The sequence below is a fragment of the Trematomus bernacchii genome, unplaced genomic scaffold (assembly GCF_902827165.1).
Source record: "Trematomus bernacchii unplaced genomic scaffold, fTreBer1.1, whole genome shotgun sequence".
NCBI classification, from domain to species: Eukaryota; Metazoa; Chordata; class Actinopteri; order Perciformes; family Nototheniidae; genus Trematomus; species Trematomus bernacchii.
Window position 1 is genome coordinate 29903386 of NW_022987739.1, and position 27350 is coordinate 29930735.

Here is a 27350-nt window from a genome sequence, read left to right on the forward strand (position 1 = left end):
TATTGATAGGCAGTCATTTATCTGTTTTAATAGATTACAGTTGATGTTAAGGTGCCAGAAATACAAACAGAAGAGTGTATTCAAGTTTCAAGGCGTTATTGTCATTTGCACATTAGCTACAGTGTAGATATGGCAATGAAAAGGTCCCAGGCTCCTCCAACAGAGCAACATGAATATATATAGATAAAATACAGATAAAATAGTGCATATTAGTGTAAAAGTGTATTCAGTGTCTAACTCTGCTCTCACCTGCCAGATGCACAGCGCTGCGTCCGTATTGGCTGTCTGTGAGGCGCGGCGACGCCCCCTGGCTGAGGAGTGTGTGAACACACTCTGCGTGGCCCCTCAGGGCGGCGAGGGCCAGGGGGGTCCGCCCCCCCTCGTCCCCCTGGTCCACCTCCCTCTCCCCCTGCAGCAGCACCTCCAGAGCCTGGGCGTGCCCGTGGTACGCCTGCAGAGAGGGTTTAATGAACACTTGAAACACTCAAAACAGACCTTAAAGTCAAATATATGTTATCATAGCTGCTTTGATTACCATTAGCTAGTGACATGTTACAGGAACAACTTATTTAAATGATCATTAATTAATGCACAACCTGAAACAGGAAGTCAATAATAATGCAACTGTTTGATGAATATTTCTATATTCAACACACAGTTGTTAATGAATATAATTCACCTACGTCACTTTCATGTTCAACATATGTGTGAGGCATTTTATCAGTAATATAATCAAAACATACGTGTGTGTGTGTGTGTGTGTGTGTGTGTGTGTGTGTGTGTGTGTGTGTGTCTCTCACAGCGAGGTGCAGAGGGCTCTTAGCGTTCAGAGACTCTGGGTCGTCTTGGTGACTGTCGTCTCTGTCCAGCAGCTGCAGGTCACACACACACATCAACATCAAACATACTGTACACTCAGATAACACACACTTTATTCTGTATATCACACTCAACTGGTACTTCTGTGTCTCGTGGATTATGTACGTTTATAAATTCACGCTCGTGTGAGTGAGTGAGTGAGTGAGTGAGTGAGTGAGTGAGTGAGTGAGTATGTGTGAGTGAGCGAGCGTGCGTGCGAGTGAGTGAGTGAGTGTATGCGCATGTGTGTGTGTGTGTGTGTGTGTGTGTGTGTGGTGTGTGTGTGTGTGTGTGTGTGTGTGTGTGTGTATGTGTGTGTGTGTGTGCGTGTGTGTGTGTGTGTGTGTGCGTGCGTGCGTGCGTGCGTGCGTATGTGTGTGTGTGTGTGTGTGTGTCTGTGTGTGTGTGTGTGTGTGTGTACTGACCAGCTCCAGACAGTGCCTGTGACCGTATGCAGCAGCGTAGTGCACGGAGCTGTATCCCTGCTTGTCTCTGAGAGAGGCCGTCGCTCCGCTCTGAAGCAGGAACTCCAAACATCTGGAAACATAAACACACTTCTGTTATTATTCAGAACACAACACAGATACACATCTGGGTGAAAAATAAAAACTTCTGCGGGTAATGCTGCCTTTCCGTTTCATCTCAACCGGTGTCACATAAGTAAATGTTTATGTTTCATTCTTAGACAATTAGGCTTTAACTAGCTATGCCTTTCTTAAAACATGTGTACCTTTTTTCTTACTTTTCAATTTTAAACAGGTTGTTTTTTGTTTGATTTTGTTCATACTAATTCATGTATTTTTTTCCTTTATGATTTAGTGTGTCTTGTTTCAAACTCTCATAATATTTTTATATTTTATTTACAAAAGCGCTGTTCAAGGCACTCAAATGTAATTACAATTAAGTGCAAAAATGCATTAAAAAACACTTAAAATATAAAAAACACAATGTTGTGCTTTTCATGTTACAGTACGCTCACAGCTCTTTAAACTATACCTCATTTGATCACATGTTTGTGTTTTTTCGTACAGAAAGCTGCTTCACATTAGCATGTATGTCATATGTCACATATTTCTCAGTGTACTCACAGCGCGGCCTCTTTCTCTCTCTCCGCCTGAACGCCTTCACTCTCCGGCTCCAGATTCACACGCCGCCTGAAGAGGTGGAAACAACAGGATGAGATAGAAATATATTATATAAAAAGGATGAAAACATCAACAAACATTATCAAATATGTTTTCTAACCTCCTCTGCACAGTGCTTAGCTTTGTCCTTAAAGGCCCCTATTATACTGTTTTTCATCAATATATTATAGGTCTCAGATATATACAGAGCCTGTCTCTGATTGGCTGAAACACCAAACAGATCATTGCAGCATCCCATAATCCCCTCTGTTTCAGCCCTGTTTCCAAAGTGCTGATTCTCTGTCTGTTACTTTAGATGAAAATAAGGAGCCCCTCCCCACGCCCCTCTGAGAGACATTTGGTTAAAAAGAACTCAATGGTGCTCTAGGAGGAGATTCAGGTGATAAGGTGGGGGGGGGGGGGGTTACCTTGGTTGCTGATTGGCTAATGGTTACACAAGCCAAAACATCGTTATGACATCACAAAGTGGCCAAAATCTGATCAGCTCATTTTCAGACAGGTTTTTATAAAAATGGATCAGGACAAAAAGAGAGAGAATCTTTGTTCCTGAGACTTTCAGAATCTCTTTCCACAGAGGGGACACATGTTGATGAAGAAGAGACATGAAGAAGAGGGGACACATGTTGATGTAGAAGAGACATGAAGAAGAGGGGACACATGTTGGTGAAGAAGAGACATGAACAAGAGGGGACACATGTTGATGTAGAAGAGACATGAAGAAGAGGGGACACATGTTGATGTAGAAGAGACATGAACAAGAGGGGACACATGTTGATGTAGAAGAGACATGAAGAAGAGGGGACACATGTTGATGTAGAAGAGACATGAAGAAGAGGGGACACATGTTGATGTAGAAGAGACATGAAGAAGAGGGGACACATGGTGATGTAGAAGAGACATGAAGAAGAGGGGACACATGTTGATGTTGAAGAGACATGAAGAAGAGGGGATACATGTTGATGTAGAAGAGACATGAAGAAGAGGATTTTTCATAATAGGTGACCTTTAAATATAGAGTATTTGGTTCCCCCCCCCCCCCCTCACCTGCGGTCCAGGTCCGATGCAGCAGCGTAGTGCAGGGCGGAGCGCCCCCATTGGTCCGTGGCGTTGACCGCGGTGCCGCAGGCCGCCAGCGTCTCCAGACACTGATAGTGACGACTCGCTGCCGCGTAGTGCAGGGGGGTTCTGGGTAATAGATAGATATAGATAGATAGATAGATAGATAGATAAGTACTTTATTGATCCCAATTTGGGAAATGTTTGCATTGCAGCAGCATGAAAAACAAGGCAATTAAGAGAAATTAAGACACTAGAAATAAACAATCCAAAATATTTCTGAAATAAAAATAAAATAGCATTAAAAAAGTTAAAAAATATACATGTAGAAAATATACATAATAACGGGAAGGCTACTATAAAATACTGCTGGCATCTTTATCATATTGCTAAACACAGACATTTTCTAGAAGAGATACTCCTAACACACTGGGAGATAAACAATTTAGCCATTAAGACAGATTTTATAATTACTGTATGTGTCAGGTGCAAGATTTATTTGAGGACACTTAATTTATAAAAAGCACTAACCATCGTCAATTAATTGTTCTGTTAGAATTATCAATCTGGTCGTAACTGATCAGTGTTTACTCTCTCACCTGCCGCACTTATCCCTCTTGTTGTGATCTCCCCCGCTGCTCAGCAGCAGCTTCACACACTCCACATTACTGCGGAAACAGGTAATACCATTAGAAATACTGCGGGAATAACATTGACTGTATAACATTACATACATTTACTCTTTTTATGGGTTAAAACAACTGGCAAACGTTACCGCAGCATCCTGGCAAAAACAAAAAGATTCGGAGACAGTTTCTTCCCGCGGGCAGTGAGACTGTTAAACAATTGAACTGCTGAAACAATTTCATAACATTCATCTGCTACTTAGTAATATGTATCTAATATCTAATATATATCATTCCAATAACTTGTATATAGACTCGTACTGCACTATTCCACTTTATTTTAGAACTATTTTTCTTTTTGTATTACTTTTACTATCTGTATTATTATGTTGCATTGTTGGAGAAGCCTGTGACCTAAGATTTTCAACGACATAATTACTCTGTAGCTATGTTAGTTTGACAATAAAGAACCTTGAACCTTGAACTACAAAATAAGCCAAAATGACTAATCAAATGTTGCTTAAACTTTTCTGTAAACTGAATATTGAAGGATTTAGCAGAACTAGTTTTAATTGTTACGAGCAACAGACAATCAGACTAATAAATACAATTGGAATAGAATAGAAATGGCAAAAAGTGAATTTACTGTCCAGACTTACAAATGAATCAGAAATAAGACTCAAATGTTCTCTGCCTTGGATAAACATTTATTGTGAGCTCACTCTCTGTTTCACCTCTAAATAAAGTGGGTTTATTGTTCAGAATAAACTTTCTAGGTTAAGCAGTATTTTCATTGTTACTCTACCTATTTTTCTATAAAGTGAATATTTGTTTCCCTACTTTTGATACATGCTCTGATAGAATAACTGTATGCTGTTGAAAAAAACAGATAAACTAATACAAATATTTAAAAAACGTTCTACGAGGATTACAATTTTAGTAAGCAACTTTTCACGACCTGTCTGATCATCTGACGTTTAGACTTTATTCCTAATACTTCAAGGTAGGGCTGTGCGATTATGGCAAAAATCATAATCACGATTATTTTGGTCATTAATTGATATCACGATTATTAAATACGATTATTCATTGACTTTGAAAACATCCATTTATTGAACTTTTAAATACAAATAATAATTTGAACAGTATCTTTTTAACTGTTTTCCCTGAGCGTATAATTCAACTGAAAAACCAATACAAAAATTAATTAAATAAATGATACATTTATATCTACATTTAAATAAATAATATCAAATTAATAAATACCAATAAACCAGATCAACAAATATTTTGGAGCGCACTTCAACAAGCTACTAAACATATATAAATATGATAAATACAAACAAATTAGATCAAATATGTTCTAGTGCACTGTCACAACCTAGCAAAGCAAAATAATCGTTTTTTTCGATTATGTTGTTTTCGTAATTGTGGAAGGCCAAAATCGTAATTGCGATTAAAATACGATTAATTGCACAGCCCTACTTCAAGGCCTTTTAAACCTTCCTTTTATTACCCCAAAAGTACACATATATTTTGTTATAAAGTGCAGGCGGAGTCTCACCCCCCGGCGGCGGCGGCGTGCAGGCAGCTCCTCCCCAGGCTGTCAGGAGTGTCGATCTGGAAGCCTGCACACAGGACCGAGTCGTTACACATTAAGCTAAACTTCCGGCCTGAAGGGGGCAGTGCAGGGAGACGAGGAGGAAACACACAGCAGCAGCAGCAGCAGGAGAGAGAGAGAGAGACAGGAGGAGAGAGAGAGACAGGTGTCAGTGAGACAGGTGGGGGGGGAAGTTAGGTGAGACTGGACGTGCAAACAGGGAAACAGGGAAACGTCTACAAGTGTTAAACAGAGAGGGTTTATCCTAAATTAAAATATACAAGAGGAAGGAAGGAATCAGAGAAACAAAGACAGCTCTGACTAATATATAATACAATATTTTAAATGATCACAACCCTTTTAGGCAACAAGGACTTTTCAAAGAGCCCTTGACTTTTGTGTTTTTATTTCTTCTCGTCAAGTCAGGTTGTTTTAAGCTATTGACAAACATACGTTCCAGATCATCAAATAAGTAATCAAGTACACAAGTAAGTAAGTATGTATGTATGCAAGTAAGTAAATAGGTAGGCAAGTGAGTAAGTGAGTAAGTAGATAAGTCAGAAAGTAAGTAAGTATACGTAAGATGTGTAAGAAAGCCAGTAAGGGGTAAGGATAAGTAAATAGGAAATGAGGAAATAAGAAAGGGAGGAAGTAAGTAGTAAGTATGTAGGTACGTTTAAAAAGTAAGTTAGTTAGTAGTTAGTTAGTAGGTGAGTAAGAGGGTTACCAAGTAGGAAAGTAGATGATAAGCTAGTGAGGAAGTAAGTAAGCAAGTGTCTAAGTAAGTAAGTGTATATATATCTATAATAAAGAACACTGTTGAACTGTTTGTGTGGGTTTGATGCAAATTTGGATTTTGGGTTTTCTGAAGGTTGAATTCAGTTTTTCTAAGTTGCTTTTTGGTTAAACGTATCCACCACATGAGTGAATTGTAGCATCACTGTTGCACAACAGTGAATCAGTGTGGTGTCGTCTCGTGTCTTGGCTTTTTAAACTCTTTCTCGTTAAAAATGTGCCTAATTTTCACGCTTTCTGCAGAAGTAAAAGAGACTTTTGGCATCTGATTTATCTCTGGGTTTAACAAAGACAAAAGCTCAGCAGCACAGTCTCTCTCACACACACACACACACACACAGTCACACACACACACACACACACACAGTCACACACACACAGTCTCTCACACACACACACACACACACAGTCACACACACACACAGTCTCTCACACACACACACACACACACACACAGTCACACACACACCCAGTCTCTCACACACACACACACACAGTCTCTCACACACACACACACAGTCACACACACACACAGTCACACACACACACACACAGTCTCTCTCACACACACACACACACACACACACAGTCTCTCTCACACACACACACACAGTCTCTCACACACACACACACACAGTCACACAGTCTCTCACACACACACACACACAGTCACACACACACACACACACACACACACACACACACACACACACACACACATACACACACACACACACACACACACACACGTAAATGACTTCTTTGTTGAAACAGAAAGCAGCGACGCAGCAGAGACTCATGAGGAGTTTCCTGCTGCTCGCCTGCAGCCTTAGACTTAAATTATTAAGAAGAGGATTGTTGTCTTTCCCTGTTGCTTCTCCCAGAGGAGGAAGAGTACTCAGACCCTCTCCATTTTGTATTCACATATACTGCAATATATACAATTCTTTCATATTGTTATTACATTTCAATCTTTGTACATTTCTATTTCTTGAAAACTTTCATTTCTGGAATTTATGATAGTTTTTTTTTATATTTTGTATAATATAGTTATATTTTTCCTCCTATTTTACAACTTAATTCCCCTTACACTGTTTTTGCATGCACTAATATACACTAAAAACACCTTGTATGGGTAAAGCTACTTAGAATACAAAAATATAGATTGAATATGGTCTTAAAATGCTTGTTTATTATCCTATTTTGATCACTAACTTGGAGCATTTTAAGTGATATGTTGTCAACGTGGAGCCAATTTTCAATACTTACAAAAGTACTGTTTACATTAGCAGTACAGTACTGCATTAATTATATAGAATATCATGTGTTTTTTATATGTAAAAAGCTACTATGACTTTTGGAGTAAACAGTCTGATACGTATCTAACAAATCTTACCTAAAATAAGGTAAAGTAGAAAAAGATCAAGCATAACATTAGAAATACTGTCCACCACTGCCTCTGTTTTTTGTGTTGATCTCATTTCTCCTCAGAACACAACACTGAGTAAACTTTAATCAGAGAGCATGCGTCAGTGTGATGCTGAGGAGGATTCAGCCGAACAGAGAGGAGCCATCAGTGAGTCGTTAAACTCGGAGGTCTGGTTGTGTTTCTGGAACATTGTGACTTGAATTTGGCCCGAGCTGAATATGTGTGTTTGTGCAGGAATTCACCACTGGGCGTGAAAAAAAACAAAAAACAGAACCAAACTCCATTGAAAGTTACACTGAGAGATAAAGTGAAGACAAAACAGGCTCTGACTCAGAACACAACCAGGAGAAATGAAGATTAAGATATCAGTGTTACGTTATTTTACAAAAAGTCACTGTAAAATAAGTTAAGAATAGAGATACAACTGAATATAGCCTGTGTGTGTGTGTGTGTGTGTGTGTGTGTGTGTGTGTGTGTGTGTGTGTGTGTGTGTGTGTGTGTGTGTGTGTGTGTGTGTGTGTGTGTGTGTGTGTGTGTGTGTGGCCTAGTATTACTATCCTTGTGGGGACCTAAATCTGTTTACACAGTCACGTGTGGGGACTCGCCTCCCTTATGGGGACATAATTGAGGTCCCCATAAGGGGAATCATTCATTTTAGGGTGAAGACTTGGTTAGGGTAAGGGGTAGGGTTAGGGGTTAGGGTTAGGGTTAGGGTTAGGGTTAGGGTTAGGGTTAGGCATGTGTTGGTTATGGTTAAGGTTAGGGTAAGTCTTCAGGAAATGCATGTAAGTCAATGTAATGTCCCCTGAAGTGATGTATACATGGTATGTGTGTGTGTGTGTGTGTGTGTGTGTGTGTGTGTGTGTGTGTGTGTGTGTGTGTGGTGTGTGTGTGTGTGTGTGTGTGTGTGTGTGTGTGTGTGTGTGTGTGTGTGTGTGCGTGCGTGCGTGCGTGTGTGTGTGAAGAATTAACCGTCAATTACAATTAGGGCAGTCAAGGTTTAAATAACAATTCAAAATCATACTTGCATGTTTCAAGCATTAGATGCACCATTAAACTTACACTTCAAGTCTATTTTTCTTTATAATTTGAGCATAAAAGCTAGGTTGACTACTTTACCATCATTTTATAATGTACCAGATGTTTAATGGTTTCATCAGTATTTTAACATTTTAATAAATAAACTTTTGTCATATCATCTTTATATTTGACTATTTGACCTTTTCTTAGCCTACATTTTTTATCTCATGGTATTTTTTCTCTTTTAATAGTTATTATTTATGTATTCTACAAAGTGTAATCCATCTTAATGTGTTATTTTGTTTTGTGTGGAAATCACTTTAAGTGTTCTCTCCTCTTTCAAAACTGAACATAGTCTATAGGGTAATTAGGGGGGGAACTGGTAGACAGAAAGCATGACGCTGACGTGACTTTTTTGGGGTCTTAACTCGGGGTCAGTCACAGTAAATTTGATCAGGAAACTCAATTTTTCCTCGTGGTTCACCTGAGGAGAGCAGCTTCCTGCAGCAGTCAGAGTGAGCGTTCAGAGCCGCCAGGTGCAGAGGGAACATGTCGTGGACTCCTCGCCTTCAGAGAGAGACGCAGAAGGTAAACAACTTTTACCGGCTTTTACTCATTGTAATAATTAACAAACATCTGTGAACCATCAGACCTGGTGCAGTCTGCTCCGCTGGTGATAAGAGTGTTGATGAGGAGTTCATGACCGTATCGGGCGGCGATGTGCAGAGGAGTGTTTCCATCTTTGTCCACACAGTCGATCTCCCCACCTGAAACACACAATATACATTTTTTATTATTTATATTACATTTTTTTTAAGGGAGAAAGTTGGGAAAATACTGAATGTACTCTTCCAATATCAGAGTCCACATGATAACAAAGGTATCCCAACTGTAGCTGTGTACATGACAGGATGTATGATTACCTAGAACAGGGTATATGCAGGAATCCTGAAGTCAGATGTAAGACCTTTTAAGACCTTTTTTAAGACCCTTTCCATACATTTTAAGACCTCATCGCCACTTTGAGTTCTAACCGGTTACCTTGGCGACACACTTCACCTCACATTGACTATATACAGTATTGATTGTCCTTCCTCCTTATCTTCCAACCATTTGGACGCAGACTTGCATTTCCCCATAACCATGTTGTTTAACAACCGGCGTAAACGGACCTTCGCGCGCTATCAAGCAGTGAGCGTGCGATGTCCTGTTCAGATGACGTCAAATCCAACGGGATGCCATAAATAAACTACACAGAATCACACTACACACCTACGCAGTGATTACATTCAGGCACACTGTAGAATACAACCTCTTTGGACAATTTATATACTTATTGGAAACAACCTACAAAATGTAATACCTTGGAAAATGCCGTTTAATACTTTTTAATAGCCTTAATCTTCACTAAATTGATTTATCAACTTTTAATACTTTTTAAGACCCCGCGGACACCCTGTAGAAGAGCATCAGGACTGTTTTAGGCATATGATAGCTATGTGATTAACATGATGATTCAGCCTCTATGGAGATAGACATATGACAAGCATGATCATTTCTGACGTGGAGCTAATCTGAAGTAAACATTGAATACTGCTTTATATTCCTCCATCTTGTGACTGTGTAACTCCCTCTCTTGTATATCAGCATGTGAAGGACACTGTTCAGGAACTAGTTGATGCTCTGTGTGTGATGACTACTTCCATTCTGGAGAGGATCAGAAACACATGGATCCTGAGATTGAAGCTCAAGCCGGTGACCAGTGATATTTTTCTAACAGAGAACATGCAACAGGTGTAAGTTTGAGATACTAAAACGATCATAAGGAGGTCTCACCATTCTGGATGAGGGTCTGTGAGCGAGTGAATCGCCCGTGAACCGCCGTCATGTGAAGAGGACTCTTCCCGTCACGACTCTGAAGAAGGAGCAGGAGAAATAAAACAACAGGTTTATGGTTTAATTTGCCAAATAAATGTCATTTTCAGAAACAAGTAGAGTATAAAATAATAGACAGCGAACTGGAAAGGTTGGGCTTGTCTCACAACAGTAGCATTTAAAATATTGTCTCTGGCAAATGTAAATCCGAAATCCTTGTTCAGTTTTGTTTTGTACCAAAGTACCAAGCTTATAATTGAGTATTTAGCAGATAAAAGGCCAGATATTTCACTCAGGAGTTGGTAGAAAACTGAGCAAAAAGAGGGAGAATATTGGACTAACTTTCATCAGGTGAACACAAATATTCATCTTAATGAAAGATATTGTTGTTCCATAACTCCTGGGTGTTTTGGCTTGTTATGTGAGACATTCGGTGTACCTGCACGTTGACGTCGGCCCCGTTGTTGACCAGGAACTCCAGACACAGCGCTCCGTGAGTGGACGCAGCAGCGAAGTGCAGCGGCGTGAAGCCCTTGTTGTTGGCCTGACTCACGTTAGCTCCGTAATCGATGAGCTCACTGACAACAGCATCCTGTCCGTTAAAACACGCCACGTGCAGCGCCGTGTTCCCAAACGCATTCGACTCATCGATCTGTTGTCACAGAAAATAAGACTTGTTATACTGGGCCGAGGAAAGGTGTGACTGCAGTGTGTGTTGAGATGGAGAATGTGTTCCTAATAAGTGTTGGTTAAAGTGGAAGTCTTTAAGTGTAGGCAAACTAAAACTCTGTGTGTGTGTGTGTGTGTGTGTGTGTGTGTATGTGTGTATGTGTGCGTGTGTGCGTGTGCGTGTGTGTGTGTGTGTGTGTGCGTGTGCGTGTGTGTGTGTGTGTGTGTGTGTGTGTGTGTGTGTGTGTGTGTGTGTGTGTTACCTCCACAGAGAGGTTGAGCAGGTGTTTGACGACAGCGATCTGCCCGCTGGAGGCGGCTGTGTGGAGCGGGGTGTATCCTCGTTTGTCTTTACAGCTGATCTCCGCCCCCTGACTCACCAGTAGACATGCCACGTCCAGGTGACCTGCAGGGGGCGCCGCAGAGAGAGGAGAAACAGTCATTGGTTAATTAACGTCCAGAACCCAAGGTGAGATCTTTGGATCAGCTGACTTAATCAATGAATGGACTCAAAACTGCTTTTTATTAACCGTTTCATTTAGGTAAAATTGTGAAATTACACCCTTTTTTATCACATGTCCACCTACATTATTATTAATCATCTATGTTGTTTTGAGATTTTCATGTCGAACTATTGTTTACTGTCTGTATATATATAGATTTCTTTTTTTTTCTTCTTACTTTCTTTCTTGTATTTTCTTTGATCATGTTTTTGCTTCTTCTTCGTGGGGATATATTCTTGTGTCTTGTGCTCAAAAATGCCTCAGGACAAGCTTTTTCAATTATTGTGTAAAAAATATTCAAATTTTTAAACTTAAATATGGAAACTCCACCTACAGTGAACCTGAGTTACCCACATGTTTGTTTACATCTAAAACATATTTATATTGTTGTTGTGATGACTTTTATAATGTTGTGTCTTGTTGTTCTTCTTGTCTCCAGCTGTAATGAAAATCTCCTTTATTTATTAGATGACTCAGAAAGAGCCGCTGACTCATTCCTGCACTAATCTACTTCGAGGAAATGAAAGTCTTTGAGTCTCACCCATGAAGGCCGCCCAGTGCAGCGCCCGGCCGTCCTTCTTATCGAAGGCGTTGATGTTCGCTCCTTTAGCCAGGAGCAGGTTCACCATCTGGCAAAAACAGAGGAAAACTAGGTTCAAGGTTCAAGGCTTTTATTGTCATGTGTACTTAGCTACAGTGTAGTTATGACAATGAAAATCATAGGTCACAGGCTCCTCCAACAGAGCAACACAATAAAACTGATAAGTAAATACAATAAAATTGAATATAACACAAATTGTGCAGAATAGTCTATATACAAGTAATTGGAATATTGATTATTGATATATATAAGTTGCAAACAGATGAATGTTATGGATGTTCTTTCAAAAGTTCAGGTGTTTAAAAGTCTTATGGCCTGTGGGATGAAACTGTCCCTGAGTCTGGTGGTTTTAGGAGGTCTAGGAGTTAAAACAAGATAGATATATATATATATATATATATCTGTGTGTGTGTGTGTGTGTGTGTGTGTGTGTGTGTGTGTGTGTGTGTGTGTGTGTGTGTGTGTGTCTGGTCTTTATATAACAGCACTGTAAACACATCACTGGGCAGTTCGTTGCATAAACACTGTTTTTCAGAGACAGAACCAGAAGGAGCCGTTCAGAAATCTGCCGCCTCTCCTCGGTTATTTTAGACTCAACGTATTTGTGAATGATTCCCTGAAACAAAAGGAGTGTTTCAAAGTGAACAGCCCACTTAATAACCTCAATGACACAGCTGCAGCCGCCCACCTGTTTCCTCTAACCAGAAGTAATCCAACCAGAATAGCACAAAGGCCGGTTACATCACTGCCTGTTTATTGGTGGATATGCTGCTGCTGGAAAGTGGATTGTGGTTGTCATTGTACTGATAAAACATGGAGTCTGTGTTTCAATACATTTAGATGAGGCTTTTTATCCACAGTGCAAGAAACCATGGAGATACAAACTCAGAACGAGAAGGAAAATAAGCCAAGCCATTAGAATTGCTGGTGCATTAGCTTCAAATGTGCTAATCCCGTTAAGTGCAACACCTTGTGTGTGTGTGTGTGTGTGTGTGTGTGTGTGTGTGTGTGTGTGTGTGTGTGTGTGTGTGTGTGTGTGTGTGTGTGTGTGTGTGTGTGTGTGTGTGTGTGTGTGTGTGTGTGTGGCCGGTCTAATAGCTAAGGTACAAGCAACACAGGTGGGTTTTCAGTCTGCGATGGAAGATGTGTCACCTTGGTGTTTCCATTGAGGGCAGCGTGATGCAGCGAGGTGCGTCACATTTACATTTCTTAGTGGAAACAATACAATAATTTTAGTTTTGGGGGGTTTTCTTTTCCCTACAGTGGGTTATATAGGTTTGTGTGCTTGTAAAGGGTCTGCTAAGGCTAAAATCCCAGTTAGCTAGCGCTCCAACACATTGTACGTGATAGGCTAAGGGGCGGGACATCTCTAAGCAGTTGACCAATTACAACAGATCCGGCCAGCTAACCAATCAGAGCAGACTGGGCTCTGGTTTCAGACAGAGGGTGAAAAGAGGTGCTGCAGCACAGGCAGTATGAGAAAAATAAAGAGCTTTTTGAACATTAAAGCATGGAGACATGAAGAGACACTACATACTGATATACACCTGAACATCAGCAGGAGAGGACTCTTTAACGTAGAGACACTACATACTGATATACACCTGAACATCAGCAGGAGAGGACTCTTTAAAGTAGAGACACTACATACTGATATACACCTGAACATCAGCAGGAGAGGACTCTTTAAAGTAGAGACACTACATACTGATATACACCTGAACATCAGCAGGAGAGGACTCTTTAAAGTAGAGACACTAAATACTGATATACACCTGAACATCAGCAGGAGAGGACTCTTTAAAGTAGAGACACTACATACTGATATACACCTGAACATCAGCAGGAGAGGACTCTTTAAAGTAGAGACACTACATACTGATATACACCTGAACATCAGCAGGAGAGGACTCTTTAAAGTGGAGACACTACATACTGATATACACCTGCACATCAGCAGGAGAGGACTCTTTAAAGTAGAGACACTACATACTGATATACACCTGAACATCAGCAGGAGAGGACTCTTTAAAGTAGAGACACTAAATACTGATATACACCTGAACATCAGCAGGAGAGGACTCTTTAAAGTAGAGACACTACATACTGATATACACCTGAACATCAGCAGGAGAGGACTCGTTAAATCTAACTGATAATACAAAACATAAATGATTGTCTGCATTACCTCCGTGTGTCCGTTGAGCGCAGCGTGATGCAGCGCGGTGCGTCCTCCGCGGTCAGACACGTTGACGCTGCTCAGCAGAGGGATGATGACCTCAGCACATCGCAGAGCGTTGTTTGCTGCAGCGACGTGAAGCGGCGTCTGCCAGTTCTTATCCCGAGCGTTCACATCGGCCGAGTGACGGATCAGAACCCTCACCGACTCCTGAGGAGGAACAGAGAGTTTATTTTAAGAGATGAATAACTAACCAGAGATGTCAAAAGTACACACATAATTTACTCAAGTAGAAGTACAGATACTCATGTTTAAGAAGTACTGACTAAACTTCTTTACTCAAGTAAAAGTAAAGAAGTATGGGCTTTGAAATGTACTTCAGTAAAAAGTACCCATAACTAGCAGCTGTTTTAAAGAGTACCTGACCTCCCTTTATATCAATAGAACAATAATGTCATTGTTAGCTAATGAATGTTTCCATGCTGAACAACGGCAACATGACAACGTTTTCATTGGTCCCTCTTCTTTAGAGAAGACCAGGAAATGATGGATACACGGATCGTGTTCAAATCAATAGGCACGCAATGACTCTAAATAATAATGATCACGCCACCAAACACACATTCAAACTAAAGGAACCAGCCTGTTTGGGAAATGTAAGAAGTAGAAAGTACAGGTATTTGTGTTCAAAATGTAAGAAGTAGAAAGTACAGGTATTTGTGTTCAACATGTAAGAAGTAGAAAGTACAGGTATTTGTGTTCAACATGTAAGAAGTAGAAAGTACAGGTATTTGGGTTCAACATGTAAGAAGTCAAAGTAAAAAGTAAAAAATGCCAGAAACATGTACTTAAGTACAGTAACGAAGTATTTGTACTCCACTACTTCCCACCTCTGTGCCTCACTTGTGTGCTACGAATCTATCAGTTCTTTGTATGAACAGTATTCATGTCTTATTTATCTTCACACCGCGACCACCAGAGATAATTATTTAGGGATGTTTTAAAATGTTATCTTTAGATCCTGAAGTGAGACGTACTTCACAGTGAAACTGAGAGTGAGAATATGTGGGCAGCATAAGGTATAAGAGAGATTTAAATAGAAGAAATGGAAAAACTGACACATGAAGCACAACTAGAAGTAATATGTGAAAATGAACCTGATGCTGCAATAAATCCATCAACATGACCTTAGAAATGATGTTAAAATGTGAATTAATTTACAAAACAGACATTTATTTTGTCATTATATGATGTTGCATATATTCATTGTGGTAGAAAACATGACCACAAGGTACATCAACAAACAAACAACGCCTATTATCAACTACCCTAATGAGCAGGCTAAACAAAACCAGAATATCAAGCCATTTATTTACTATAAGGATTAGTTTCCGGGTTATTCTGAATGAATTAAACGACAAAACAAGGTCAAAACAAAACAAATGAATAAGGGAAGCTAAGCTGTGTTTCTGGAAAGGCATATGAATAAATATTTTAAAAATCACGTGTTTCTCTGAGGTATCGTAGCAGGCATCTTTTATTCATTATAATCTACTTAATTCAATTTCAATACCCTGTAAGATCTTGTTATTTCAATGTTATAAATAAAGCTACAGGCTGTAAATGTCCTCACTTTTAATACCTTGTGTTGAGTGTAAACATCCCCCACATCACATCACATTACATGTCACTTGTTAGACGCTTTTATCCCAAGCGACTTACATACTCAATACTGTGGACAATCCTCACAGGAGCAATTTGGGGTGAAGTGTCTCAGGGACACAACGACATGCTGACTGCAGTGGGGTTTGAACCTGTGCTCCCTTGATCCGAACACCAACGCTCAACCCACTGCGCCACACGCCCTCCCACATGGACTGAAAGTGATGTTATCCTAAGCATGTGTACAGCTGCTTTGCCTAAACCTGTAACATACAGTTTTGTGAATGAATGAATAAAGACTCAGAGTCATGACTTCAGACAGATTCTTTAACTCTTCGGTATTTAGCCTCGTAAAGTCTCTGTATGTAAATGAAGGGCAGAGCGCTGCAGTTATTCCAGCCATGTTGAATATCCAGTTTGTGATGGGAGTGATCACACTAACTGGTCTAACCCACATTCTCTGAGGTAAAGCTCTGTGTGTGAGATGTGTTTAGAGGACAATGAAAGATGCCGGCATGTTTTCAGGTAAATATCACGAGGTACCTGAGTCATGGTGGCAAAGCAAGAGTGTAACAAAACCTCTTCATTCATTTCTTCTATAGATACGCTTTAGATATCCTTCTTCTGATGATATTTATGCATTTACTGTTTAATTTTATTTAGTTTTTCATTTGTTCAACACCTTGCTAACATGGTGCTGTAACAAAACAATTCCTTCATTTAGGGTCGATAAAAAACCTAATCTAATTCAGTGTTCATTTCATTTTGATTGTTTTCTAGCACATACATAAATGGCACAGTTGTGTTTCTAGTTAATAATCCCATTGTTACATTAAGTATCTGATTGATGGTTAATCAAAGATAATTATTAGTAAGATCCGTTATAATGGACGCCACATAAATCCTTGAAGAAATACGCATTATCCTCAAAATGTTGTAACACTTTACAGTCTAATTAGTGTGTGTGTGTGTGTGTGTGTGTGTGTGTGTGTGTGTGTGTGTGTGTGTGTTCACCTCGCTCCGGGATGCCACCGCCCGATGGAGGGGGGTGAGCCACATGTTATCTTTGGCATTGACCCGAGCCCCTGCAGAAAAAAAAGAAAAATTCCAGTTTACAAACCCAACACTCTTTAACATTTTTCATTCTTATTGCAATAAACACATTGCGAAAGACTGCTATGTTGAACTTTGAAAGATACTTTTCATTATTAAGTATTTTTTTTGTTTATTCGTGCCTATTGTTGTAAGTTCAATGTTGAATTTGTTCTATTTTTTTCAATAATTAAACAAGTAATTTCGTGCCTATAGCAGTTAGCAGAAAGGCAGACGCTTGCTGTCTCATTATCCCGATATTCAAGCATGTTTTCCCATGATTCCCTAATATCACGCCGCCCTAATGCAGAGCGTAATGAGGCGTTCTCCTCTGAGCCGCAGCGCTCCATTGTTGTGCAGAAAATAAATGTTGATAAAATAGATATATTAACACATCAATGACACACAGGTGCTGATGGAGTCCAATCCCACACACACCGTCCTGCTGCCAAAAAAACTCTCTATTACGCCGAATGTGTATTCATCCGCCGCAGAAAATAGTCCTAAACATATGCACAATGTATTCCTGTTTAGATAATGTCAGGTAGGAAGTACAGTGCCCAGCTTTTTGAGAACTATTTTAAATATATGTCTAAATATGTTAATGAGTTTTTAGAAATATTTACTTCCTCTATAGGAAAAAATTACCTTGAGGTGTAATCAGAAAAGGAGAGGAAGCGGACTAAGGCATTTAAATAAAGCTTTTTTTATGATCTGGCATTTTAATACGTGTTTAATACGTGCACTGTTCACTTGTATATTCATATATGGTGAAAAAGAAGCACAGTTGCAGGCATTGTGAGAGTGAGTTTGTGAGTTTTAAAGGCCCCTATTATACTGTTTGTCATCAATATATTATAGGTCTCAGATATATACAGAGCCTGTCTCTGATTGGCCGAAACACCAAACAGATATTTGCAGCATCCCATAATCCCCTCTGTTTCAGCCCTGTTTCCAAAGTGCTGATTCTCTGTCTGTTACTTTAGATGAAAATAAGGAGCCCCTCCCCACGCCCCTCTGAGAGAGATTTGGTTAAAAAGAACACAATGGTGCTCTAGGAGGAGATGCAGGTGATAAGGTGGGGGGGGTTACCTTGGTTGCTGATTGGCTAATGGTTACACAAGCCAAAACATCGTGATGACATCATAAAGTGGCCAAAATCTGATCAGCTCATTTTCAGACAGGTTTTTATAGAAATGGATCAGGACAAAAAGAGAGAGAATCTTTGTTCCTGAAACTTTCAGAGTCTCTTTCCACAGAGGGGACACATGTTGATGAAGAAGAGACATGAAGAAGAGGGGACACATGTTGATGTAGAAGAGACATGGAGAAGAGGGGACACATGTTGATGTAGAAGAGACATGAAGAAGAGGGGACACATGTTGATGTAGAAGAGACATGAAGAAGAGGGGACACATGTTGATGTAGAAGAGACATGAAGAAGAGGGGACACATGTTGATGTAGAAGAGACATGAAGAAGAGGGGACACATGTTGATGTAGAAGAGACATGAAGAAGAGGGGACACATGTTGATGTAGAAGAGACATGAAGAAGAGGGGACACATGGTGATGTAGAAGAGACATGAAGAAGAGGGGACACATGTTGATGTAGAAGAGACATGAAGAAGAGGGGACACGTGTTGATGTAGAAGAGACATGAAGAAGAGGGGACACATGTTGATGTAGAAGAGACATGAAGAAGAGGGGACACATGTTGATGAAGAAGAGACATGAAGAAGAGGGGACACATGTTGATGTAGAAGAGACATGAAGAAGAGGGGACACATGTTGATGTAGAAGAGACATGAAGAAGAGGGGACACATGTTGATGTAGAAGAGACATGAAGAAGAGGGGACACATGTTGATGTAGAAGAGACATGAAGAAGAGGAATTTGCATAATAGGTGACCTTTAACAGAAAGATGGAAGATAAAACTCAGAGAAGGTGAAATGATTTTACCAGAGAGGATGAGGAGCTCGGTGATCTCTGCATCTCCCAGGAAGGCGGCAGCGTGCAGCGGGGTGCGCTTCTCTGAATCCTGAGGAGGAAGAGGAGGAGGAGGAGGAGGAGGAGGAGGAAGGTACAAATATTGTAATAATGTAAAATTATGAGAGGACAACCTTCATTAATAAGCTGCACCTATTCTAAGAGAGTGGAGGTGCACATTATGACTACAGATGGACATTAGCTAATAAACCGGCATAAATCATCTCTTCCCTTTTCAAGATGGATTTCTATACATGGTTCTTGTTTTAAAAAGACATAATAATAATAAATACATTTTAGATATCTCAATTTCCAAAGAGCTGGAGTAAAGCCAGATGTAAGGTGTCTTAGGAGCAGGGGTGTACAAAATAAAAAGGGTACCGACACTTTAGGAATCTAGAGAGCTCTTTAAAATTAAAATTAAATGTAAATTGCAATTTCACAGTTTTCTGTTTGAATTATTATTTTTTTATAAATCATTCAGCCATATCTCTCTCACACACACACACACACACACACACACACACACACACACACACACACACACACACACACACACACACACACACACACACACACACACACACACACACACACACACACACACACACACACACACACACACACACACACACACACACACACACACACACACACACACACACACACACACACACACACACACACACACACACACACACACATTAATGTCCCTTATAATAATCTGTGACTCCTCCGTGACGGTCCACAGAGGAGGAGTGATTTCAGTTCACAGTTGATGAGCTCAGGGCTTTAAGGGTCAAACCCTCCATTGTTCCTCCACACTCCACCACAGAAGAAGAAGGCCCAATCCCAAACCACCCCCTACACCCTACCATGGATGTATAGACCCCTACACACTACCCCTCCGTTTGCTCGTTCGCGCGGAGGGTCCGTCACATTAAGTGCTGTTCCAAACCAACGAGTGTGGAGCGGTGTGGAGGGGGAGTGGGCTATCAAGCCCTCAAACAGCGAGTCTGCATCGGTGCTGACTGGAGACCGGTCTCTACCTGACCGGAGTCACGCTGTGTGTGTCCGTCAGGAAACACGCTGTTTACAAGTAGTTCCAGCAAACATCCACTGATAAATTGCGATGTTAACATGATAACCTCATATGTTTTTAACTTAGGATCATACCTGTGTTTAGTCTAGAAAAAGGTAAATGTGTGCATTTTATTATAAAGTTGTGTATATTTACAGACTGTTGCAAAAACTAAGAAGCTTATAAACATCAGGTTTAAAACTAAAAGAGCTTTACAAAAAAGTAACACAATTAAAGATGTTTTATTTGAGTTATTAATTTTAATTTGTTGTCAAAGAGATGCTGATTTGAAACCGTTGTTACGGCATTTCCTGTTTCTGCCGGAGAGAGGGGAGTTTGTCCCAAAGCTTGCCGCTGTATTTACTCCCTCCATCTGACAGGAGGGAGCCTCGTTGAGCTGCGAGTGTCACTCCACGGAGTTCACTACGTCACGGAGGGGGAGTGTGTAGGGGGAGTGTGTAGGGGTAGGGTGTAGGGCGTGGTTTGGGATTGGGATTGGGCTGAAGAGTCCTGTAACCCTCTCTAGACTCCAGAGACTAAACACTTCCTGTGTGTGGATACAGACATGGGTTGTGCATATATGCAACATGATGGAGATAAACACACACACACACACACACACACACACACACTCTGACCTCCTCCACTCACTGCAGAGAGCAACAGGAAGAAAAGTCTGAAGACAGCTGAGGTTTTTATTTCCCCAAAAGCTGATTTTAAGCAGAGATGCATAAAGGAAAGGGATTTTTGTATCTGCATGTAGATTAGGATATGCATCAAATTACATATTGGGATGGATAAGTACTTTTAGACCCTGTGTATAAGCATAAGGGTGTAGTTCAAAGAGTAACTACGCTGTTTACATTCAGTTATGGCCATACAAATGATACAAATACATCCAGCTATCAGTTAAATCCTTAATAAATGTAGCAAGATCTCTCAGTGTTCATCTGGACATGTTGATCAATGCATTGGAGAGTTATAGCAGACATATTATATTATAAATATGAATTAAAGGTCTCGTATTTTTTTGCATAATTACGCAAAAACATATCCAGTGACAAAATATGCATTGGGCATTTGACAGAGATATGTTCTCTTGTAGTTTTTAAGGCATACATTTTGAAATTGTGAGAAGGTAAACATGTAAATTATGAGGCAAAGATGTCCTAATTATTAGAAAACATGTTAAGGTTGCCTGTGGAGTTGTATTTGATAACTGCAAGAGGATGCAAATGTGTGTACAGAGCAAAGGAAGTGAGGAAGAAGAGCTAGTAAACATGGATGTAAACAATGCAAGATTTTAAATGTGTTAAAATATCACCTTTGCAGATGTTTTAAAAGGAAGGAAGGAAGGGCACTCAGTATGTTGTTAAGGCCTGTTAAGAAACATTTAGTCTGTTTCCAAGAAATGAAACGGCGACTTTTTAACTGAATGTTCACTTCTGCAAGAGATCGAGAACTTTCTTCGGCTCCTTAAAGGTGGGGTAGGTAATTCACTTCAGAAACACTTGTTGTTATATTCCATGGAATGCTCTTAACATCCCGATAGCAATGAATACATGAAATGCTTTGACAATAAATACATAATAAAATGTCATCTGTGGAAGCCGTGGCGCTGTAAAAAGCACGACCAATCATTTTAGCCGGCCCGGCTAAAATAACTGGATGGCCTACCTGCCTGTCAGCCTTCCATCTGTGCACAAACTTATCTCGTGCCCTCATTGGTCATGTGCGCGTTCGTGTGTGTTGGAGGAGGGGCTCTGTAAGGAAGTCTGAAGGAAGGGGCAGATTTTTTTCGGTTGTGTACTTTCAAATTCTAGCGCACTCGAGCTGGTTTCTCCATTATTACCTACCCTACCTTTAATATTAAAATATATATTTTTAACAAGGTTTTAAAAGTAAAAAGACTGGGAGAAATGTGTCGGAGGGCTGTGATTAACAAGTGACCTCACAGTGTTGATGTTTACACTTTGTTTGTGTTTCCTCACCAGAGCGTTGATGTCTTCAGATTTATAGATGAGCATGCGGATCTCCTCGGGGTCTCCGCTGAAGATCGCCTGGATGAGAGGAGGCTGGGGTGAGGAGGGGGAGGGGGGAGGAAGAAGACAACATGTTAATCACATGACCAGAGGCAACATGGCCGACATGCAGAAACACACACGGAGCATTTTAACAGTGAAGGAATTCATCAGAGAGCAGACGTGACCAAATGAAGTGTTGGCATGTTATACAAGAGCATGATCCTTCCCACGGTATATAAGTGTGTGTGTGTGTGTGTGTGTGTGTGTGTGTGTGTGTGTGTGTGTGTGTGTGTGTGTGTGTGTGTGTGTGTGTGTGTGTGTGTGTGTGTGTGTGTGTGTGTGTGTGTGTGTGGTTAGGGTTAGGCATGTGTTGGTTATGGTTAAGGTTAGGATAAGTCTCCAGGAAATGCATGTAAGTCAATGTAATGTCCCCTGAAGTGATGTATACATGGTATGTGTGTGTGTGTGTGTGTGTGTGTATATGAGTGAGTGAGTGAGTGAGTGTGTGTGTGTGTGTGTGCGTGTGTGTGTGTGTAGCTGCTTAACTTAAAGCTGTTTACAGAAGCTTCAGGATTGCAGTCTACTGTACACTGTATACAAAATGCATCTTAAAACCAAGAAGGATTATGAAACTCACTTCCTACATGAAGACAGGAACAAACTATGTTCCCCCCCCAAAACAAAGAGAATGTTGTTGGAGAATATTCTTTGTAGATAGAAATCATAAAAATAAAATGTCTGTGCAGAGAAAAGGCTTTAATGAAGGTCATGTCTCTGAAACCCGTATTTTCTATAGCAGATTACAGATAGGAGGTAAATAGAGGCACACACACACACACACACACACACACACACACACACACACACACACACACACACACACACACACACACACACACACACACACACACACACACACACACACACACACACACACACACTCTCTTTCTCCCTAACCCTCTCTTTCTTTCTCTCCTATCGACTAATCTACCTCATTTTTTACTTATTTACCAACTCGCTAAAGTACATACTGACTAACTTAATTACTTACTTGAGTATGTACTAACTTCGACTACATTTCAGACGTGAATAGTGCACTTTTTACTCCATTATATTCATGTAACAGCATGCAAAAGAAAAAGTAAAAAATGCCGTTTCAGCCTCTCAAATATGAAGACAATTCATATAATAAATCATATTTTGAGGTTTGGACTGACAAGCCAAGACATTTAAAAATAACACATGGGAATTTAAGGGATAACTGTCACTATTACCTTTAGTTGCAGCCCTACAATGCAGGACATCTTACATGTAGTGGCGTTCACAGAGCAAATGGGATGGATTTTATTAATTGTTTTACACCAAAGTGACACGATTTAAATCCCTGCATGGTCCTTTAACACCGACCGATAGAGTTCAACAGCTACATTGATTATTTAAAGAGTAAAAGTCGATGCTCTGCAGAAATGTGGGCTGCCGGTTCGATGTGCTCCTGATGAAGATTCAGATCTAACAGAGAACTCACTTCACTTCCTGTGTGCCGCCTGCCTCACTTCCTGTTGCACAGCCTCTCCTTCTCAGAAACAAGAGAGGAACCACAGAGCTGCGTTTCACTTCTGCTTTAAGACACACAGCTCACACTTCCTCTGCTTTCTGCTTCTCATTTTTAAATGTTTGCTGCTGTAGTGTCACAACTAGAGCTGCACGAGTAGGAAGAAATAACTAACTGTGATTATTTTTAGATAAATTCAATGTAGACAAGATACAGAATATTAGAAGGATTGATCAGTTTTGCATAATTGAATTATATATTTAAAGAGTCCTCTCCTGCTGATGTTCAGGTGTATATCAGTATGTAGTGTCTCTACTTTAAAGAGTCCTCTCCTGCTGATGTTCAGGTGTATATCAGTATGTAGTGTCTCTACTTTAAAGAGTCCTCTCCTGCTGATGTTCAGGTGTATGTCAGTATGTAGTGTCTCTACTTTAAAGAGTCCTCTCCTGCTGATGTTCAGGTGTATATCAGTATGTAGTGTCTCTACTTTAAAGAGTCCTCTCCTGCTGATGTTCAGGTGTATATCAGTATGTAGTGTCTCTACTTTAAAGAGTGCTCTCCTGCTGATGTTCAGGTGTATATCAGTATGTAGTGTCTCTACTTTAAAGAGTTCTCTCCTGCTGATGTTCAGGTGTATATCAGTATGTAGTGTCTCTACTTTAAAGAGTCCTCTCCTGCTGATGTTCAGGTGTATATCAGTATGTAGTGTCTCTACTTTAAAGAGTCCTCTCCTGCTGATGTTCAGGTGTATATCAGTATGTAGTGTCTCTACTTTAAAGAGTGCTCTCCTGCTGATGTTCAGGTGTATATCAGTATGTAGTGTCTCTACTTTAAAGAGTCTTCTCCTGCTGATGTCCAGGTGTATATCAGTATGTAGTGTCTCTTTAAAGAGTCCTCTCCTGCTGATGTTAAGGTGTATATCAGTATGTAGTGTCTCTACTTTAAAGAGTCCTCTCCTGCTGATGTTCAGGTGTATATCAGTATGTAGTGTCTCTACTTTAAAGAGTCCTCTCCTGCTGATGTTCAGGTGTATATCAGTATGTAGTGTCTCTACTTTAAAGAGTCCTCTCCTGCTGATGTTCAGGTGTATATCAGTATGTAGTGTCTCTACTTTAAAGAGTCCTCTCCTGCTGATGTTCAGGTGTATATCAGTATGTAGTGTCTCTACTTTAAAGAGTCCTCTCCTGCTGATGTTCAGGTGTATATCAGTATGTAGTGTCTCTACTTTAAAGAGTCCTCTCCTGCTGATGTTCAGGTGTATATCAGTATGTAGTGTCTCTACTTTAAAGAGTTCTCTCCTGCTGATGTTCAGGTGTATATCAGTATGTAGTGTCTCTACTTTAAAGAGTCCTCTCCTGCTGATGTTCAGGTGTATATCAGTATGTAGTGTCTCTACTTTAAAGAGTCCTCTCCTGCTGATGTTCAGGTGTATATCCGTATGTAGTGTCTCTACTTTAAAGAGGTGCTCTCCTGCTGATGTTCAGGTGTATATCAGTATGTAGTGTCTCTACTTTAAAGAGTCCTCTCCTGCTGATGTTCAGGTGTATATCAGTATGTAGTGTCTCTACTTTAAAGAGTCCTCTCCTGCTGATGTTCAGGTGTATATCAGTATGTAGTGTCTCTACTTTAAAGAGTCCTCTCCTGCTGATGTTCAGGTGTATATCAGTATGTAGTGTCTCTACTTTAAAGAGTCCTCTCCTGCTGATGTTCAGGTGTATATCAGTATGTAGTGTCTCTACTTTAAAGAGTCCTCTCCTGCTGATGTTCAGGTGTATATCAGTATGTAGTGTCTCTACTTTAAAGAGTCCTCTCCTGCTGATGTTCAGGTGTATATCAGTATGTAGTGTCTCTACTTTAAAGAGTCCTCTCCTGCTGATGTTCAGGTGTATATCAGTATGTAGTGTCTCTACTTTAAAGAGTCCTCTCCTGCTGATGTTCAGGTGTATATCAGTATGTAGTGTCTCTACTTTAAAGAGTCCTCTCCTGCTGATGTTCAGGTGTATATCAGTATGTAGTGTCTCTACTTTAAAGAGTCCTCTCCTGCTGATGTTCAGGTGTATATCAGTATGTAGTGTCTCTACTTTAAAGAGTCCTCTCCTGCTGATGTTCAGGTGTATATCAGTATGTAGTGTCTCTACTTTAAAGAGTGCCTCTCCTGCTGATGTTCAGGTGTATATCAGTATGTAGTGTCTCTACTTTAAAGAGTCCTCTCCTGCTGATGTTCAGGTGTATATCAGTATGTAGTGTCTCTACTTTAAAGAGTCCTCTCCTGCTGATGTTCAGGTGTATATCAGTATGTAGTGTCTCTACTTTAAAGAGTGCCTCTCCTGCTGATGTTCAGGTGTATATCAGTATGTAGTGTCTCTACTTTAAAGAGTCCTCTCCTGCTGATGTTCAGGTGTATATCAGTATGTAGTGTCTCTACTTTAAAGAGTCCTCTCCTGCTGATGTTCAGGTGTATATCAGTATGTAGTGTCTCTACTTTAAAGAGTCCTCTCCTGCTGATGTTCAGGTGTATATCAGTATGTAGTGTCTCTACTTTAAAGAGTCCTCTCCTGCTGATGTTCAGGTGTATATCAGTATGTAGTGTCTCTACTTTAAAGAGTCCTCTCCTGCTGATGTTCAGGTGTATATCAGTATGTAGTGTCTCTACTTTAAAGAGTCCTCTCCTGCTGATGTTCAGGTGTATATCAGTATGTAGTGTCTCTACTTTAAAGAGTCCTCTCCTGCTGATGTTCAGGTGTATATCAGTATGTAGTGTCTCTACTTTAAAGAGTGCTCTCCTGCTGATGTTCAGGTGTATATCAGTATGTAGTGTCTCTACTTTAAAGAGTCCTCTCCTGCTGATGTTCAGGTGTATATCAGTATGTAGTGTCTCTACTTTAAAGAGTCCTCTCCTGCTGATGTTCAGGTGTATATCAGTATGTAGTGTCTCTACTTTAAAGAGTCCTCTCCTGCTGATGTTCAGGTGTATATCAGTATGTAGTGTCTCTACTTTAAAGAGTCCTCTCCTGCTGATGTTCAGGTGTATATCAGTATGTAGTGTCTCTACTTTAAAGAGTCCTCTCCTGCTGATGTTCAGGTGTATATCAGTATGTAGTGTCTCTACTTTAAAGAGTTCTCTCCTGCTGATGTTCAGGTGTATATCAGTATGTAGTGTCTCTACTTTAAAGAGTCCTCTCCTGCTGATGTTCAGGTGTATATCAGTATGTAGTGTCTCTACTTTAAAGAGTCCTCTCCTGCTGATGTTCAGGTGTATATCAGTATGTAGTGTCTCTACTTTAAAGAGTCCTCTCCTGCTGATGTTCAGGTGTATATCAGTATGTAGTGTCTCTACTTTAAAGAGTCCTCTCCTGCTGATGTTCAGGTGTATATCAGTATGTAGTGTCTCTACTTTAAAGAGTCCTCTCCTGCTGATGTTCAGGTGTATATCAGTATGTAGTGTCTCTACTTTAAAGAGTCCTCTCCTGCTGATGTTCAGGTGTATATCAGTATGTAGTGTCTCTACTTTAAAGAGTCCTCTCCTGCTGATGTTCAGGTGTATATCAGTATGTAGTGTCTCTACTTTAAAGAGTCCTCTCCTGCTGATGTTCAG

At 40.3% G+C, this 27350-nt stretch overlaps 1 protein-coding gene across 1 annotated transcript in view; it reads right to left on the minus strand.

Moving 5' to 3' along the window:
- The window catches only part of ankrd44 (ankyrin repeat domain 44), a 32158-nt gene extending 8469 nt beyond the window's left edge, over positions 1 to 23689 (minus strand). The window contains 18 exon segments of the mRNA XM_034146483.1: positions 250 to 451; positions 801 to 872; positions 1284 to 1395; positions 1947 to 2012; positions 3048 to 3188; positions 3659 to 3727; positions 5250 to 5313; positions 9014 to 9096; positions 9182 to 9296; positions 10366 to 10444; positions 10844 to 11056; positions 11337 to 11479; positions 12118 to 12205; positions 14366 to 14566; positions 17033 to 17103; positions 19072 to 19150; positions 22171 to 22254; positions 23478 to 23689. Of these exon segments, the coding sequence (XP_034002374.1) occupies positions 250 to 451; positions 801 to 872; positions 1284 to 1395; positions 1947 to 2012; positions 3048 to 3188; positions 3659 to 3727; positions 5250 to 5313; positions 9014 to 9096; positions 9182 to 9296; positions 10366 to 10444; positions 10844 to 11056; positions 11337 to 11479; positions 12118 to 12205; positions 14366 to 14566; positions 17033 to 17103; positions 19072 to 19150; positions 22171 to 22254; positions 23478 to 23507 (1912 nt within the window). The 5' untranslated portion in view covers positions 23508 to 23689.
- Between the last annotated feature and the right edge of the window lie 3661 nt (positions 23690 to 27350).